At 34.8% G+C, this 19393-nt stretch overlaps 1 protein-coding gene across 1 annotated transcript; it reads left to right on the plus strand.

The window, feature by feature from the left end:
- Nucleotides 1-15909: 15909 nt before the first annotated feature.
- On the plus strand, nucleotides 15910-16830 carry LOC129286164 (F-box/kelch-repeat protein At3g06240-like). Its single transcript, XM_054922180.1, has one exon. The coding sequence runs from the start codon at nucleotides 15910-15912 to the stop codon at nucleotides 16828-16830; it is 921 nt and encodes a 306-aa protein (XP_054778155.1).
- The last annotated feature ends 2563 nt before the right edge of the window (nucleotides 16831-19393 follow it).

A 19393-nucleotide genomic window follows, 5' to 3' on the forward strand; every position in this document is an offset into this window, starting at 1 on the left:
CTTAATTATCTCCTCATCTAGTTCAGTGTTTTGCTCTGTTTATCTCTTCATTGATCCCTTCGACGTCCTTAATGAGGACGATTCTGAATAGGAGAATGTTTAATTGATGAATCTTCTATATCAATTATGAAAATTTTGTCTTTTGTTTATCCTTTGGGGTTATTGTTGGACAAAATTGATGAAGATTTGGGATCCATCAATAGTGAGATCATTCAAATGAGGATCATTATGAATCAGGCTGAGTCAAAGATGTAGAGCATTGAGGCAATGTTACTATAATTATGATTATTCTACTGCAAGGTGTCTTCATTGCCAGTTTTAATGAGTCAAATTTGGTGAGACCATTTATTTTTAGTTTTGACCAGGGATGAATTGACTGCTCTGATAATGAGGTGTTTGCTTCTCCAATGGTGCACCATTTAGTTTTTGCTTTATTTTGTTTTTGTTTTTACAAGACATCCAAAATTTACCTTGAAATCTAAGATCTAACGGAAGAAATTACAGAGCTAGAGAGGGGGATAAAAAAGGCAAATGACAGGTGAGAAGAGACATGGGCATGAGAGAATAGACTGATAGAGAGAGGAGCTGATATAGAGAGCAGAGAGAGATGACATAGAAGAGATTAGAGGGAGGAAATGTAGAGGGAGACACAAAATCTTCTTCTTAATATTGTTGCAGAAGAAAAGAGAGAAGAAACCAAATATAAGGAAGAAAGGGTACTGAATAGAAAAACAAGGTATGTCCATTCACGCATAGCAGCTACGTGTTGAAAGATATTTCTTGTCTCCTGTGTATCTTCCTCGTTACCAGATTAGTATTTAATTTTTAGTATGGCAAGGTGATATTAAGTAATTTAGTTTTTACTCATTAAAGATCTCTACTAGTTTCTCAATGATCCAGTGGAAAAGAATTTGTTGTGCCTAGTTTGGGTGGCAAGACATGGTTATGCATGTCTTTCTTTTAATGTTGTGCAGTGTCTAGCTCAACATTGATGACAAGGTTGATTTTCTTTTTTAATCTAACGGACAAGGTTGATTTGTATCGGGGAATAATGATTGGAATATGGTGAGAATGGTGATAATCTCACATGTCAAGAATATAAGAAGAAGCTAATTGGGACTGTATGCTGGTTAGGTCAATGGTGATTTGCTTTCTACTTTACTTTCATTTTTTCTCCATCACTTCTTTTGCCATATTTACTATGTGAAAGTATTTTATACCTCTTTCCCTATTTCTCCTTCTGTGCATTTGGCTAGTGCTTCTTTCATAGACTATATCCTAGTAATTTTTTTATGCTTGTTATTTAAATTCTACTCAAAACTAACTCTCCTCTCTATGGTTCTATATATTGATGAGGAGCAATGACAATGGATATATTATTTTTCTCTTGTTTTCTCCACTTTGGTAACTTGGTGGTGGTTTATGATTGACCTGACCCAACTAATTCTTATGTAATATGAGTGAGATTGAGAGAGATGCCAAGTGATTTTGAAGATTTCTCATGTATGGTTCATCGTAACATTTATTTTATTCAGGCTGGACGTTTCCTCACAAGTTGGTTTAGTTTTAATATATATATATATATATTTGAGGAATAGTGCTTAGTGTTTTCTTAATTTCTGAGGTTTTTATTATTCACCTTGGTCTGAAGATCGAAAGTTGCCAAGCCCATAGTCAAAATCAACTTTACACATGCATTAGAACTTTGCACATGCAGTCCAAATTTGCCAAGCCCAGCTGCAACTGTAAATTGACTAGAGACCACTTAATTATTTAGGAATTGCCTTGCTTCATTTTCTTCCTTGTCTAAGGATAATTCTCTTACACTCTGTAAATTGTGCAGATTATAAAAACAGAAATTTGTTTGGGCTTTACAAAATGGAAAGAAGCAAGCTTACAAGTATATAGTAAAGCAAGCTTACAAGTATACAAAATGAGTCTGGGCAGCATTATAGCAAAAGAACAAACATCAAAGCAAGGAGCTAGCATGACAAAAAAGAGGACCAGCCCACAAGTGTATATTGTTAAGAACAGAATGGAGACTGAAGCAAGAGGTTAGGACTGAAATGAACTTCACAACTGAGGATTTGTATTCACATTCAGATTTGAATCTGTAACAACAACAATAACAACAACAACAAGCCTTTATCTCACTAGGTGGGGTCGGCTACATGGATTACAAGACGCCATTGTGCTCTATCATTTATCAAGCTTTTAGGAATATTATTAATTAACAGATCGCGTTCAATAACTTCCAAAAGTGTTCTCTTAGGCCTTCCTCTACCTCTCTTAATAGGACTCAAAGTTATATGTTCCACTCTTCTCACTGGTGCCTCCTTTGATCTTCTTTGTACATGCCCAAACCATCTCAACTGATTTTCTACCATTTTTTCCTTAATAGGTGCCACCCTCACTTTTTCGCGTACGTGCTCATTTCGAATTTTATCTTTACGTGTATGTCCGCACATCCATCGTAACATTCTCATCTCTGCTACTCCAACTTTATGCTCTTGTTGTCCCGTTAGAGCCCAGCATTCATTACTACATAACATTGCCGGTCTGATAGCAGTGCGATAAAACTTTCCTTTAAGTTTATTAGGCACCTTACGATCGTAAATAACTCCTTTAGCTTTTCTCCAATTAAACCACCCAGCTTGAATTCTATGTGAAATATCTCCATTGATTTCGCCATCATTTTGAATAATGACTCCCAAATATCTAAACTTTTCCACTTGAGGTATAATTTGATCTCCCAATTTCACTTCCAAATTATTGTCGAATAGTCCTTTACCAAATTCACAATATAAATATTCCGTCTTACTTCTACTCAGACGAAAAGCTTTCGACTTCAATGTCCTCCTCCATAACTCAAGTTTGCAATTAACCTCTTCTCTTCTATCTGCTATAAGAACTATATCATCCGCGAAAAGCATACATTTCAGAATTTTCCCTTGAATATGTTCTGTCAAAACATTTAAGATCAAGTTGAATAGATAAGGACTCAGAAATGATCCCTGATGTAGTCCAATCTTTATAGAAAAATTCTTTGTTTGACCACTAGGCGTTCTTATACTAGTTTTTACCCCCTCATACATATCTTGTATGGCTTTAATATAAGCAATCCGTACTCCCTTTTTTTCTAACGCTTTCCAAAGCACTTCTCTTGGTATACGGTCATAAGTTTTTTCCAAATCAATAAAAACCATATGTAGATCTTTATCTTTACAATGATACTTTTTCATTAATCCCCTTAGTAGATAAATCGCCTCTGTAGTTGATCTACCTGGCATAAAACCAAACTGATTCTCAAAATACTTGTCTTCAATCTCAACCTGTGCTCAATTACTTTCTCTCACAATTTTATTGTGTGACTCATGAGCTTAATCCCTCTATAGTTAGTACAATTCTGAATATCTCCTTTATTTTTATAAATAGGAATTAATGTACTTCTCCTTCACTCATCAGGCATTTTCTTGGGCCGTAAATTACATTAAATAACTTAGTTAACCATCTCACCCCTTCTTCACCTAAACATTTCCACGCTTCGATAGACATACAATCAGGTTCGTTAGCTCTACCATTTGCCATTTTCTTAAAAGCTTCCTTTACCTCCTTATCACGTATTATTCGATAGAATGACAAATTTTGTTCTCCTTCACCAGTTACTAAATCGTCTAAGTTACTAGATGAACCCTCTTCATCATTAAAAAGTTTAGAAAAGTAAGTCTTTCATCTATTTTTAATTTCATCATCTGTAACTAAAGTTCTTCCTTCTTCATCCTTAATACACCTTATCTGTTCTAGATCTCTTGATTTTCTTTCCCTACTCTTGGCAATCTTATAAATATTTCGCTCTCCTTCCTTTGTCTCAAGGCTCTTATAAAATTCTTCAAAAGCTTTAGAACGAGCTTCACCCACAGCTCTCTTAGTTTCCTTCTTAGCCATACGGTGCCTCTCCCAATTTTTCTCATTGTTACACAAATGTATGGCTTTAAAACAGTTCTTCTTATACTTGATTTTGTCCTGTACACTATTATTCTACCACCAAGACTCCTTATCTCTCGGACCAGAACCTTTTGATTCTCCCAAAACTACTTTTGCAACCTCCCGTATCTTTTTAGCCATATCCTCCCACATGATATTAGCACTTCTCTGAGATTCTCAAATTCCTTTATCTAAAAGATTTCGCTTGAAAATATCTTGCTTCTCACCTTTTAATTGCCACCACCTAATCCTTGGTGCTACTACTTGTCGACGTTTTTGAATTTTACTCATAATACACACATCAAGGACTAGGACCCTATGTTGTGTCGTTAAAGCATTTCCGGGGATCACCTTGCAATTTTTACAAAGTCTTCTATCTGTATTTCTAACCAAAAGAAAATCAATCTGTGACCTTGAGGCTCCACTTTTGTAAGTGATGAGATGCTCATCTCTCTTCTTGAAATAAGTGTTGGCAATCTTAAAATCATACGCCAATGAGAAATCAAGAAGAGTTTGTCCTTCATTGTTTAGCTCTCTAAAACCAAAACCACCATGCACCCTCGCATACTGACCAGCTTTCCTGCCGACATGCCCATTAAAGTCTCCTCCAATAAAAATCTTTTCACTCTGTGGTATGTGTCGAATCAACCCTTCTAGATCCTCCTAAAATAATTCCTTAAGACTGGCTTCTGTCTCGATTTGCGGCGCATAAGCGCTAACAATATTAACAATCTCACGTCCAATTATCATTTTTAAGGAAATAATTCTATCTCCAATTCTGCTAACTTCTACAACGTTCTTCTTCCACTCCTTATCTATAATGATGCCTACTCCATTGCGTGCACTTACTTTTCTTGTATACCAAAGTTTGAAACCTTGAATATCCTTAGCTTCTTCTCCACGCCATTTTGTTTCTTGCAGGCAAAGGATATTAATTTTCCTTTGAATCATAACCCCGACAACCTCTACAGATTTACAATTCAATGTCCCAACATTTCAAGTACCAAATTTAATTTTGCTCTCATGGACTAACTTTTTTAGCCGCGTGCGTCCAGAATGATGCGGTAGCCCTTGCTCATTTAACACTACATCTGGGCGCCGATGCAGCGGCTCTAACTCACTTATCACTGTACTAGAGCCATGCAGCGCGTTACTTACGGGCAACGACCTAGCATTAACATTATAACGTCTATTATCCATGTTCATGATAGATTGAACAAAGTTTTACATTGGCTGTTGATGGCCTAACACAACCCTCCTCCTTTACCCGGGCTTGGGACCGGCTATAAACATAGGCGGAGTTAGATTTGAATTTGTAACATTGTAACAATTTATATTCAAACAATGTAATGTAATTGAATTGTAATAGAAGTTTCAATACATTTAGACAATGATTTACCTTTCTCAAATACTTGACTAAATTCAATTGCTTCAAGTGACTTCACATTGTTGTTCAGTAAATCCTACAAACACAAAAATAAAATGACAATAGTATGAAATATGCTGTGAATGACATTTAAGTTAGTTGAGAATAAGAACTTGAAATATAATATCTTTACCATCGTCAATGTTGTGAAGGACATTTGACTTACTTAAATGGATCATGTTGTGTTGTTATTGGTGTATTTGGCACAGGCAGACCATATTGCCCTTGCACTAGCATACCTAACACGGGGGGGCTATATTGCCTTTGTACCGGCATCCTTGACATGGTGGGGCCATATTGCCCTTGCACTAGCATACTTGACATGGGGGGACCATATAGCATTTGCACAGGCCTACTTGGTACGAGGGGGCCATTTTGCACTTGCACCGACATACTTGGCACGAGGGGGCCAGTTTGCACTTGCACCGGTATATTTGACACAACGAGGCCACATCACTTGTACCGGCATATTTGACACAGGGGGTCATATTGCACTTGCACGGGCATATTTGACATAGAAGGTCATATTGCACTTGCACCGGCATATTTGACACAGGGGGGCCATACTGTACCGAAGATGATGATCTACCCACTTCTAATATATTTTGTGTGTCCTGCAACAATATCGGTTAAATGTCATAAAAAAATCATGGTATTAAAAATTCAAAGAAAAAAAATTATACCTTTGAACACTGTGAAGACTTGTTAGTAGATTTTTTTAAAGTCTTAACTTTTTTTCTTTTTTGACTTGGATTGTCGACCCAACTTGGATTAATCTTTTTGTGTTCTCTCTTCTTGAATCCAACGCCTGAACCATCATTCTTACTAACATCATCATCAACACCCCCTTCATTATTAACACTATCTGATGAGTGGTTAATAAGAAGTTGAGACACTTTCTTACTAAGCTCTAGCACTGCTTGATGAACCATAAAGAATGCCTCTGGACATTCAGATGCATCACTAGCTAATTTTATGAGCATGGGGCACAATTGCCTATATCAATTCGAGCATTCTAGTTTAGGATCAACTTCAATTTCCTTTCCCTTACTATCATGCACTACACCACACCTTGCTTCTTTTGTCCACCTCTTTAACACATATTGCTTTGGAAGTAGCTTTACATCTTGGTCATACAATATCCTCAATGCATGACAACATAATATTCCCCATTGTTCAAACTTCTTACAATTACAAGTAACGACAGCCTCTTTATCTTCTCTTGATGGCTCAAATGTCAATCTCCACTCTCTTTTTTTATCAACCATTGTGATTACATAATCAATAACAAGAGCATCATCATTTGCAGCTATTTTTCTTTCTTTCCTTTCTTTTATACACGTAGCATCACGTAAGTCATACTCATGTTAGAACAAGTCAAAAATTGTTGGTGTGTAAACTTGAGAAAGCTGTTGCAGCATAGACGAACTTTTCAATATCAACCTTGGCAACTTCTGGCATGAGTTGAAGTCACTTTGCAATTCATTATACTGCTTATCCACAACAACTTGTTCAAAGACATTGAAGAATTGACTAATATTCAATTCAAGATTAGTGCAACTTTTTATAAATGAATTGATACTTTCACTAAGTTGTTCTCATACTAAGAGTCTTTGAGTGCTTCATGTAATATGCTGCCCATTTTTCTTTTAACTTGTAAATAGACATCGACCATGGATTTTCTTTTACATTATATTTTGATAATAATTCTTTCCAAGATTCCTCAAACCTTGTTTCTTCCTTGCAATGATACATGCACCAATTAAACTCACCCAGAAAACAAGAGTCATCTCTCATTAAGTTTCCAAGATGTTTCACCCCATTTCTATTGATGTGGAATGTGCATAAGCCATGCTTTACATTTGGCATTATTTCTTTCAAGGCTCTTGCCATTGCTGCATCTTGGTCAGTAAACATAGTAAATGACATTTTTTCTTATGTGGTTGTAAAAAGGTTTTAAAAAGCCATTTAAAAGACTCAATAGTCTCACCATATAATAAAGCAACACCGAATATCACTACTTCTCTGTAATGGTTGAAACTTGAGAAAATGGCAAGGGGTCTGTTGTCACGATTTGTAGAGTATGTTGTATCAAATGAAATGACATCCCCAAAACAATCATAATCTATCAACATACGTGCATCAGCCCAAAACACATTAGTTATTTGCTCTTCTGAGTCCATTTGATAAGAATGAAAAAATGAAGGATTTTCTGTTAATTGTTATTGAAAATAGTGAAGTAAAAACCCAGCTTCACCATAGATCATGTCTCGTTGCCTCCTTGATCTTAGATAACTTTTCACCTCCTCTTTAGTATACCCCAAATTAGCCCTCCCTCCTGCATATTTGCTCATTAAATTAAAAGAGGCTTTTTAGTATCTTCAGTAACCTCCAAAGCATAGCCTTATGCTTTCGGTAATCTCCTTTGTCATGCTAATAAATGAATAGTCTCTGGGGGCTCTAAAGGGTTATTATGGTCCAAAAATAGTTCACTAACTCTAAATCTTTCATTCACCTTTTTAATTATCATTTTCACTTCACACCCTGTTCTTGTTTCCTTTTGAGGCTTCTTAGTTTTAAAGTCTCTTTTATCTACTTTTTTCACTCCCTCCTTTGAACAAACATATGTGCAATATATGATAGAATCATCCTTCTTGCTCTTATTAGAGTTTTGCTTTCTAACACTGAATCCTATTCTTCCACCATAGTCAATCCAATATTGCCATGCCTCTTCTAGATCATTAAATTCAAGACCAACTGTTGGAGTTATACTTGTGTCCATTACTTAAAGCTAACAAGAAAAGCTGAAAAACAAAAACACTAAAACGAAGAGTAAGCAGATAAAAAAATAAATAAACACTGTTATTCATGAGAGTTAACAAAAAACTGTTAATGAATTTAAAAATAACCTAAAAGCTTGGTGATGTATTCATTTATGCAAAGCTAAGGGATAATAATGTGTTAAATGGCCAGCATTACTTTCTTGTAGTTGTGACTGTCATCAAAAAAATTTCTGTGCAGCACAAGTCCATGGCAAATTAGTTATATGTTTCAAAATTAATTTAAACATAAAAACAAGGGAGGAAAATGACCAATGTAAGGGAGAAAGAGAGGGAGAGAATGGCAACCACGTTCAGCAAGTTTTAAATTTAAATGAGGGATAGAAATGATCGGTACATAGGAAAAAAATGGAACCATACCAAATTACAATCAAAATCCTTCCTTAATCAAAATCTTTTCTTGGTCAGAATTTCTTTCTAGTGTGTGAGCACGTCTCTGTTTTGGAAGAGTGAGAAAAATAGAGGTTCACGCGTGCGTTGGTGGTAAAGATGAAAATGACACATTATTTAGCTTTCTTTTGGTTTTTTTTCTCTCACTCTAGACAATGCCGTTTTGAGGAAGTAGAGGGAAATGCAGCAAATGAGAAATGGAGACACCCTCAGCTCCCTCCACGGGCATTTCTTGCCATATAGTCGACAACTGCTATACCCTAGTTGTTCAGAGGATCCAACGCACCGATCCAAAAATTATAGTCCATGGCTATTATTTGAATCTGTTGTAGCATGGACTATGTTGAGAGTTCTATTTAAGCTACAATTGCAAATTACCATAAAAGAAACTTTGAAGCATGTTATGTTTAATAAAAGCTCTCTAAATCTCGCGCTTAAAGGCACTCATGGAGAATATGCAAGATTTCTTTCTCACTATTACACTCAAAAGGACATAAAAGATTATCAAAGAAGACTCTCTTGGCTTTAAGAAAGTTAGCTAGAAGTCTTAAGTGACACACTTGCCACATGAACATTTTAACTCTTTCAGATATTGGCCACCTTTAGAAATTGTCCCATTTAGGAGGGCATCAAGTGGTCTCCAATCTCATTATATACTACTTGATAATGAAATCTCATTAGTTATTTTAAATTAGCAATTGTAAATCATCTAAAAATTAAATTTAAACTATTAGATGTTTGCAAAAGATGGTATTTTGCACATTAGCAAAACCAGACTGAACTGGTTGGTCTAATTAATTCAATCGAGAGTCAGTTATAGATTCGATCTAGTTACTACAAAAAATTACTCATTCTATGAACCAATTGAACTAGCTAAAATTGATAAAATTGGTGAGAAATTGGTTGAATTGAATACATTATTTTTTATTGTTTTATTTATATTTTTTAAATATAATTTATACATATTTATGCCCAATAAGCATTATGAAATGAAAAAACTAGGACGTCCTAAATTTAAATATAATTTATACATATTTATTTTTTAAATATAATTTATACATATTTATGCCCAATAAAGGGCGTCCTAAATTAGGACTTAATTATCACACTAACCATGGTTAATCAAGAACTAATCCAAATGAATTATCCTAAATGAATTCTTAACATGTTTTTTTTTACAAACTATTTAATACAAAGGGATCCCAAGTCTTTAAAATATTTTAAAAACTTATATCATTTAATTAAACATATGCGGAAGCATGATAATAACTATTTTTACTTGCACAAATATTTTGGCCCATTAATATAATACAAACATCAAAACACATTCTCAAGGGCCCAAAATATCTTTCTATCCAACACAAAACCCATAGTGCAAGTGGATCAAGAATATATTATCCTAATTGGCAATATCATAAACTAAATACATACATCAACATAAAAGGAGAGAGGCCTATAGAAGTTATTATTATCACTTGGTCTAATGCTCCTTTCCTCTATTCTTCTCAGATGAGCTAGCTCCTGTAATATGTTAGAAGAGAGGGATGAGTACAACCACTCAGTAACCAAGGTATATCTAAGTTATACAAATGCATAGTAATTAATCATGAATGCAAGTGGCTATGTAAACAATCACATTAACATTTAACTCATGTGAATAATCTCAAGAATAAAGTCAAGTACAAAGTAGCCACATATATGTTATTCACATGGTTACTACATGTTCTCATTTCTACAATTATAACCATATTCTCAACATAGCCATCAATCACTCAAATGGCAAGATAGTAATAATATGCATGATCGATCTCTTCCTTATATCCCCCCTTATTTCCTCTGACATGAAATCCGTGGGCCAATAACCGAAAGGGATCGTCCATGTGGTGAGACTATCCAAGGCCTTAATCATATCACGAGGGGCTACTGGGCCAGGGTTACCTTACTCACTTATGAACACGATTTCTCCCAAATCACACATTATAGGGTGTCATATCCAAAACTAGCTCTACCCAAAACTCCAGGTAGGCCAGTAGGGTCAAGTCCCTTAATAGGAATAATGCTACAGTACCTTACAAGGTAAGTAGCGGCTATAACCCCTAAGATTATCAGTTAATAACCAAGTGCCATATAGATTTTGCATAACCGCTAACTCCTTCACTAAGGCAAACTCCCGCCATATGATCATGCTCATGAAAAAATGCATTTCAAAATGTCATATATATATTTCAAAATTATCCCACATGCTCATCAATTTTCATCACTGTGCATAATCCACAACTTATAACCAAGAGTGTACACATAATCATCAACCATCAATCTCATTACTCACAAGTTATAAAGTCTCAACAAAGTCACATGCATTACAAACAACTATTTCAAATTTAGATATATATATTCTTTTATTTCACTAACATAATTAATTAATTAACATACAAATGTATAAAATAGATTTTTCCCGGTTACCTCAACCTTTGAGAGGTCAAAGGTTACCCCTTAAGTTACAGCACTTCCAAAGCTTTCCAAAGCTTGAATGGTGTTAAAAGGAAATTAATCTACAATTGATCATATCCCAATTTGTCAATAATAATTATTAACACAATTTTCACTTATACTCTAACACCTAAGTATTTATTTTATTTTATTTTATATTTATTTTATTTTTATATTTTTTTTAAGAACTTAGTCTTAGTCTCTTGAATTCTAAAATTTAATTTCATGTATTTGAACCTATCTACTTAGTTCAATAGTCTCTTTTACAATAATTTCATTCAAATAATTTTCTAATATCAATATTTCTCTTTTTATTCCAAAAATTCACACATAAAAATACTCAAAAATTGTAAACTTAATTTCAAGCCTAGAATCATTATTCTATAGTCATAATAATTTATTTCTCATCTTAAATAATCATTTAAATATCAAAAATCAATTTATATTTTTAGATTTAACCAAAAATCTACCTATAGGAATCTAGGGATAAACTCAAATGCCTCAAATTTCAATTCTATCAATAAAATAATACTCTAGAATATTTATTACATTACTAACAATCTCAAAACCATATTTATTTAACATAAATTCATCCCCCTTCCAAATCCTGAATTTTCTACTACTACAAAATCAGAAACCAAAGAGAAAAGATGACTAAGAAAAATGTTTAGAACACTTACTTAGTCTTAGAATACTTAAAATCTCATCTGAATTATTCTATTATAGAGCTTCACCTTCTAAACCAGCTCTTCTAGCCGCAGCGTCGTTTGCTATCTCGCTCGCTCTTTGATTTCGCTCTCTCTGTTTGCGCGAGAAGGAATGAAGAAAGAATGGAGGAAATGAAGAAAAGAATCAGATGTGTTGCTTTTCAAAAGAAAACTGTAGGACCCACGTGTTTTTACTCCTCACCTTTTCTTTTGTCTTTTGTTAATCCATCATGCACGCCGAAAGCTCTCTTCTTCCTCTCTTTCTTTCTTTTTTTTTTTGTATTATTTACACCTCAACACCCAAAGCAAAAATTACTTCTCTTCGCCCTCTTAAATTTTTAATTTATTTTATGTTCCTTTTCCTTCTTCTTTTTTTTAATAATATTATCATTACTATTTCTATTTACTATAAGATCATAACTTAGGATTTTAATCTAAATTAAATCCAATAATAATTTTCTAACTAAAATTATTTATATCTAAATATTCCTCTAAAATTTCTCATTTGCTCTAAATTAACTTAATTAACCTTAGGTTAATTTTTGAGATGTTACAACTCTCCCCTCCTAATAGGAATTTTGTCCCTAAAATTCGAATAATCATAAGGAACATACCTTGCTCAAACAAATGAGGATAGGAATGTTTCATCTTCTCCTCAGTTTCCCAGGTTGCATTACCAGGGGCCATTCCTTTCCAGAATACCTTCACGAGGTGAATGGTCTTATTTCTCAATTGCTTTTCCCTTACATCTACAATTCTTTCTGGTTCCACTCGATAGGTCATGTTCTCCCTTAGCTCAACCTCTTTAGGTTCTATTATATGAGACGGATCGGGTTGATATTTCTTTAATTGAGAGACATGAAATACATCATGAACTCCTGACAAATGAGGTGGCAAGGCAATTTGATAGGCCAAAGTCCCAATTTTTTGTAGGATTTGAAAAGGACCTATGAATCTAAGAGTTAATTTCTTGGCTTTTATTGACCTCTCAATGCCTGTCATTGGTAATACTTTCAAAAACACATGGTCGCCTGCCTCAAAAGTCAAAGGTCTATGCCGCTTATCTACATAGCTCTTCTGCCGACTATGAGCAGTCAACAATTTTTGTCGGATTGTCTTAATCTTTTGAGTGGTTTGGTCAACAATGTCTGGACCTATAATGCTTCTTTCACTCAACTCAGTCCAACAAAGTGGAGATCTACACTTTCTACCATATAACGCCTCATATGGAGCCATATGAATACTTGAATGATAACTGTTGTTGTAGGCAAATTCTGCTAACGGTAGATGCTTGTCCCAACTGCCTGTCCACTCAAGTGCACATGTACGCAACATATCTTCAAGTGTTTGATTCGTTCTTTCAGTTTGACCATCGGTCTGTGGATGATATGCTGTACTGAACTTCAATTGAGTACCCATAGCATTATTCATCACCTTCCAAAAGTTCGAGGTGAACCTTGGATCACGATCTGAAACCATATCCTTAGGCACTCCATGTAATCGCACAATCTCTTGGATATACAGTTCCGTGAATTTATCCATGGTATAACCTTCTCTGATAGGTAGAAAATGGGCTGACTTCGTCAATCTATCAACAATGACCCATATTGCATCGTATCCTACCTGTGTTCTAGGCAAACCCATAATAAAGTCTATGGAAATGCTTTTCCACTTCTAGGTTGGAATTTCCAATGGTTGCAATAAACTGCCAAGCCTCTGATGCTCTATTTTCACCCTCTGACAAGTCAGACACTTGCTTACATACTCCGTCACATCACGCTTCAGACCATGCCACCACCAATACCGCTTCATGTCTTGATACATCTTAGTTGCTCCGGGGTGGATGGTGAATTTGCTTCTATGAGCTTCGGCAAGAATTGTGTCCTTCAACTCTTTCACATCAGGAACACAAACCCTCCCATTATAGACTACAAGACCATTATTATTAAAAGTGAAATCTGTGCCAGTCATCTTCTCGTCTAAGTTCTTTCGAACTTCTAACAAGTATGGATCTTCAAACTGAGTTGTTCGCAACTTATCCCAAAATTCGATTGTAAGCACCGTAGTGTTCAAATTGAACATAGCATAATCTGGGATATTTTGTGGAAAACTAGAGAAATCTTCTAATAACTTCTGTTCATGAATCATCATACAAGCTACATGCACTGTCTTTCTGCTCAAGGAATCAGCCATTACATTGGCCTTCCCTGGATGGTACTTCAATTCAAACTCAATCTTTTAAGAATTCCATCCATCTTCTTTGCCTCATATTCAGCTCCTTCTGGTCTACCAAATATTTAAGACTTTTATGATCGCTAAACATTTCAAATCGTGCACCATAGAGGTAATGTCTCCAGATCTTAAGAGCAAAGACAATAGCTGCTAGCTCTAGATCGTGAGTGGGGTAGTTCATTTCGTGAGGCCTTAATTGTCTTGATGCGTAGGCTACAACTTTGCCATCTTGCATAAGAACACATCCAAGAGCCTTAAGCGATGCATCTGTATAAACATCAAATGATTGCTTAGGATCAGGGATAGTTAAGACGGGTGCAGTCGTCAACTTCTTTCTCAAGGTGATAAAAGCCTCTTCACACTCTTTGGTCCACAAAAAGGTTTGTCTTTCCTGGTCAATTTAGTCAACGCCGATGCTATTTGAGAAAACCCTTCAATAAACCTCCTATAATAGCTGGCCAACCCCAAGAAACTTCTGATTTCTGATACCGAGGTCGGTCGTTCCCATTTCAACACCGCATCAACCTTGTGAGGATCAATTGCAATACCTTCCTCAAAAACAACATGCCCTAAAAACTTCACTTTATTTAGCCAAAACTCATATTTACTCAACTTGGCATAAAGTTGCCTCCCTTTCAGAATCTGTAGCACTAATCAAAATTTATTTTATTATGAATTTAAAAATTAAAAATTTATTTTTTATATTTTAAGAGTTCAAGATATAGGATTATATTTGAGTAATAGTTTAAGATTTTATTTACTCATTAATCTTATATGCAAACAAATTGTTACAATTGTTGACAAAAACACTGAATTCTCATCACAATGAGACTCTCCATGAATAGAGAAAGAGTAAAATTAAGACATGAGAGAGTAAATGTCTTTCTTGTATTTAAATATAAATAAAAATTAATTATTTAATTCTTACAGTTTTGGCTCAATTATAATTTAATCCTTAAACTTTAATTTATTATAATTCAATCTTAAAAATTTTGACTTATTTATAATTTAGTTTCTAAATTTTGACTCTTATAAACTGCAAGTCAGTTCTTGCATTTTTAATTATTTAAATATTAATTATTATATCTTATAAAATAAAATTATAAAAATTAAAACTATATTAAAATTTATTATTAATATTTTATATTAATAAACCTTTTTAATTTTTATAAATTTTATAAATATTAAAATTTTAAAATATCTTTAATTTTTATAATTTTATTTTTTAAAACATAAAATTAAATATTTAAATGTTTGAAATTATAAGGATTGAGTTGAAAATATTAAAATTCAAAGATTAATTTGCGGACATTAAGGGTTAAAAATCAAGTTATAAATAAGTTAAAATTATAATAACTAAATTATAATAAGTTAAAATTTAAAAATTAAATTATAATTAAATTAAAATTATAAAAATTAAATGATTTTTTTTTAATATACAATCAAATGTACGGAAGATTTCGTATTTAACAGTTCGTATTTAAATGAAAATACAAATGCGAGATAGCTCGCTTCTTCCATTGTCCACTCCAGGAATCCCTAATGGCGAAGGCTTCCCCTTGAGCGATTCGTTCTTACCAGTCAAGCACCATTGGAGCAGATTGTGATGGACGGTGCTACACCATTTCTTCCTCAAGAAATCGTCCGAAACATTCTCAAACGACTGCCTGTGAAGTCCCTAGTTCGATTCCAATGTGTTTCCAAAGAGTGGAAAAATCTCATCAAGACCCCATCTTTCATCGCAGATCAGCTCCATCATTCCAGTCATCAAATCCCTTCTCTTCTTTTGCAACAGAATTATAGAAATGATCCTTTGTGTTTCTAGTTGCTCAGTCGCGAGATGCGAATCTTTGAAGTTCCGAACCCACCTTTGATGGGTTCCTTGCTGGGTGCTAAGATTATCGGTTCCAGCAACGGCCTCGTCTGTGTTGAAATCGATAGGTATGGTGTTTCTTCTCCTTCCCTTTTACTGTGGAATCCATCGACTAGAGAGGTCAGACCGTTGTCAGTAGCTATGCATGGTTCTGATGGTGATTGCGCTTTAGGATTTGGATTCTCTCCTATTGTTAATGATTACAAGATAGTCAGAACTTATGCTGCGTATGAAAACGCTGTTGAGCGAGTGGAAGTGTATTCATTAAACACTGGGTCATGGAAAGAAATAGAATTTAGGAACTTAGAGGGTGTGCGAGTTTATTCTGACTTTATCAATGTTGTCACTGTTAATGGAGCTGTGTTTTTTCATGGTGCAAATGGCATAGATGAAAATGCTGAGGATATTGATAGTTTTTTAGTTTCCTTTGACATAGCAACGGAAGTGTTCACCGTGATGCCATGGCCTGATTTAGGCTATAATTCGACTGCCAACCTCACTGAGCATGACAACAAACTAGCTATCGTTTGTCTCACTGCGAATCGAAGAATCTTCCAAGTTGAGTTGTGGGTGATGGAGGAGGTAACCAGTGCATCAGGGAAGAAGTCGAATTGGACCAAGAAATATAGGAGCAAATCCTATCCATACTTTTTAATGCCAGTGACCATGTGGGGGAATGAAATTATTTGCTCTGTTGATGTAACTGAAAGAGATGAGTGGGAGGATGATAAACCAAAAGCTGTTATATGTCTGTTCAATGTCTGTACTAATGAATCTAAGTTCTTGACAATCCACAGGGGCAGTCGTTTTCGTAATATTTTCAATTATGTGGAAAGCCTTGTGCCGGTTGGCAACATCCACATTGAAGAGCCTAGGCCCCAGTCCTAAAGGAGGAGGAAGAAGAAGAAGAAAGAGCCTAGATCCTAAATCTTAATTGTTACATTTTAGATTAACCTTCCTAAGCACTTTTGGTGGAATCCTTGATGCCTTTTTAGATGTGTTTTGCAGAATGATGAATGTAGTTATTTAACTACCAGATGTTTGTAGCTTTTTTGGACTTATCTATAATATCATATTGTTTTGCTTTCTTTCAAATATGGATATGTAATAATTTAGTCTCTGGTGTGTGGAGTATGTGGGACTAATTGTTCATGTAATATACTAATGGTTTTATATCACACGAGAGGGAAGGAAAATGGATAAACCAAATTTTATTTGCTTGCTTTTTCATGTCATTTTTATGGAGAAATGAATTAAATACACTGGTATATCTGAGTAATATTGTACCTTGGAAGATGGTTTGTGCTCTTTGGACCATTTATGGTCTAGAAGAGTATTTGCTTAGAGTTCTATGAGGTTCACCATACTAAGTTTCTGTTGATTTTTTCCCACCACCTCATTCAATCTCATTTTTCACTTCTTATTCTTTTTCTCATCATGTCATGCATGCCAAAACCAATTTTTCACTCTGTGAAATTTCTTCACTCAAATCTCTATTTGATGTCCGTAGATTGCAAAATATATATGTTGAGAATTCTTTGTTTTATTTTTTGTGTTTATTAGAGTTAACTAGAGTAGTTGTTAGGTGTAAGTATTTATTGCTTTGTCTTGTATATTCCCTTTATATATATATATATATATATATGAAAATTGATAGATCAGTAAAAACATTGAGTACATTTTTTCTAATCACTTTCTTTTCTTTAATTTAATATGGTATTAGAGTTGTGGTTCTGAATTCTTAAGGTCGTGCTTCATTTCAGCCTATCTCTTTTTTCTTTTTGAATTCTGTTCTTCCATGTGTTATTGTTCATCCGTGTGTCTCTAGTGACTGACCCATCGCTATATGACCTTCGTTCATTACACGCGCGCCACCGCCGTGTCTAAAGGCCGTCAATCGGTTAGTCCTTGGAGTTTTGTTGCCATCGACTGTCGCACGTGCTCCCATGCGTCACCTTCGTTTCTCTGTATAGCTTCACCTTCTTGGCCCATGAAGGCCTATCTGATGTCCATTCTCACTGCCTTTTGCTCCATTATGCTTGCTAAGGTCTTCTCCTTCTAATCTTAGGGTTGATTCTTCTATGATGTTTACCTCAATCCAAGACCAATGCCATTTTTTCTTTTTCTAGTGGTACCCTTATTATTACTACTAAGAAGTTACACAGGCTTTAAATTACAAATCTTGGGTTGCTTTAGTTCATCTCTAGTTTAAGGGACAAGGCTATTTAGATCACTTGACCAAGTAAGAAGCTGATATTCTTGAAGCTTAACAACCTACATGGATTAAAATTGATGCTCAGTTGTGTTCCTTGTTATGGAATTTTATTGATCCCAAGTTACTTCCTTTATATTAGTCTTTTGAGACTTGCTTAGATGTTTGGAGTAAGGTTGCCATTTTATACAACAATGATATTCGTTACTATTACGATGTGATTACCTCTCTTGTTAGTTTAAAGTAGGAGGACATGGATGATATTTCTTATGTCAGTTGCATTAAGTCTCTTCGTTAGGAATTTCGCTCTCTAATGCCTACTACTTCTGAAGTCCAGGAAAAAGAATAGGATAAACTATTCATGGTTCTTACTTTATACAATATTCGTCCTGCTCTCAGTCATCTTTGGGTTTAAATTCTTGGTGGATCATTACTTCCTGCTCTAAATGATGTCCTTACTCATCTTATTTGAGGCTCTCTTAATACTGTGGCTGCTCCCAAACCTATTACTACTGCTTCTGTTGATTTCTTAAAACCTACTTGTGGTAGAGGTGGATGTAGTGGTCCTCGAAAATGCCCTTAATGTACTTACTGTAATAAGTTGGGACATACTTGAGACTGTTGCTACAGTCTTTATTGGCAACCTTCTCAGATTGCTAATGTTGTTTAGAGTTCTGACTTGCACTCGCATGCATCCTCTACTCTTATTGCACAGCAATCTAATTCCATTACCTTGAGAGGAGCTTATTATAAAGAGTATCTCCAGTTCTAGGCCAACAAGCAATCATCCATGTTGCCTCTATTGCCCAGGCACCAATTTTGCTGCTTGTCTTACTCATTCTTCTCTTTGACCATGGGTTATTGACTCAGGTGCTTCTTCTCATATGTCTGGTAATAAAAATCTTTCATTTCACTTTACTAATTCAATCTCTCTTCCAACCGTTATTACAGCTAGTGGTTCTTCTATTGTAGTTAAAGGAATCGGCTAAGCTTCCATTTCTCCTTTTAATAATTTACAATCTGTCTTTTATGTTCTTAGATGTCCTTACAATCTTGCTTTTGTTAGTCAACTTACTCGTGCTCTCTCTTGTTTGATTATCTTTAGTGATATCTTTGTCATTTTGCAGGATCAAAGTACGGGTTGGATGATTGGTGTTAGGAGTGAGTCCCAAGGACTTTACTATTTTCCATTCACTATATCACTAGCCCCTTGCATTGTCATCCTACCAAATCTTGTTC

Source organism: Prosopis cineraria, unplaced genomic scaffold, assembly GCF_029017545.1.
Source record: "Prosopis cineraria cultivar Desert tree isolate PC_DT_omini unplaced genomic scaffold, ASM2901754v1 PC11, whole genome shotgun sequence".
Taxonomy (NCBI): Eukaryota; Viridiplantae; Streptophyta; class Magnoliopsida; order Fabales; family Fabaceae; genus Prosopis; species Prosopis cineraria.

Coding starts and splice junctions, on each gene's coding strand:
- LOC129286164 (XM_054922180.1), top strand. CDS start 15,910: ATGCGAATCTTTGAAGTTCCGAACCCACCTTTGATGGGTTCCTTGCTG.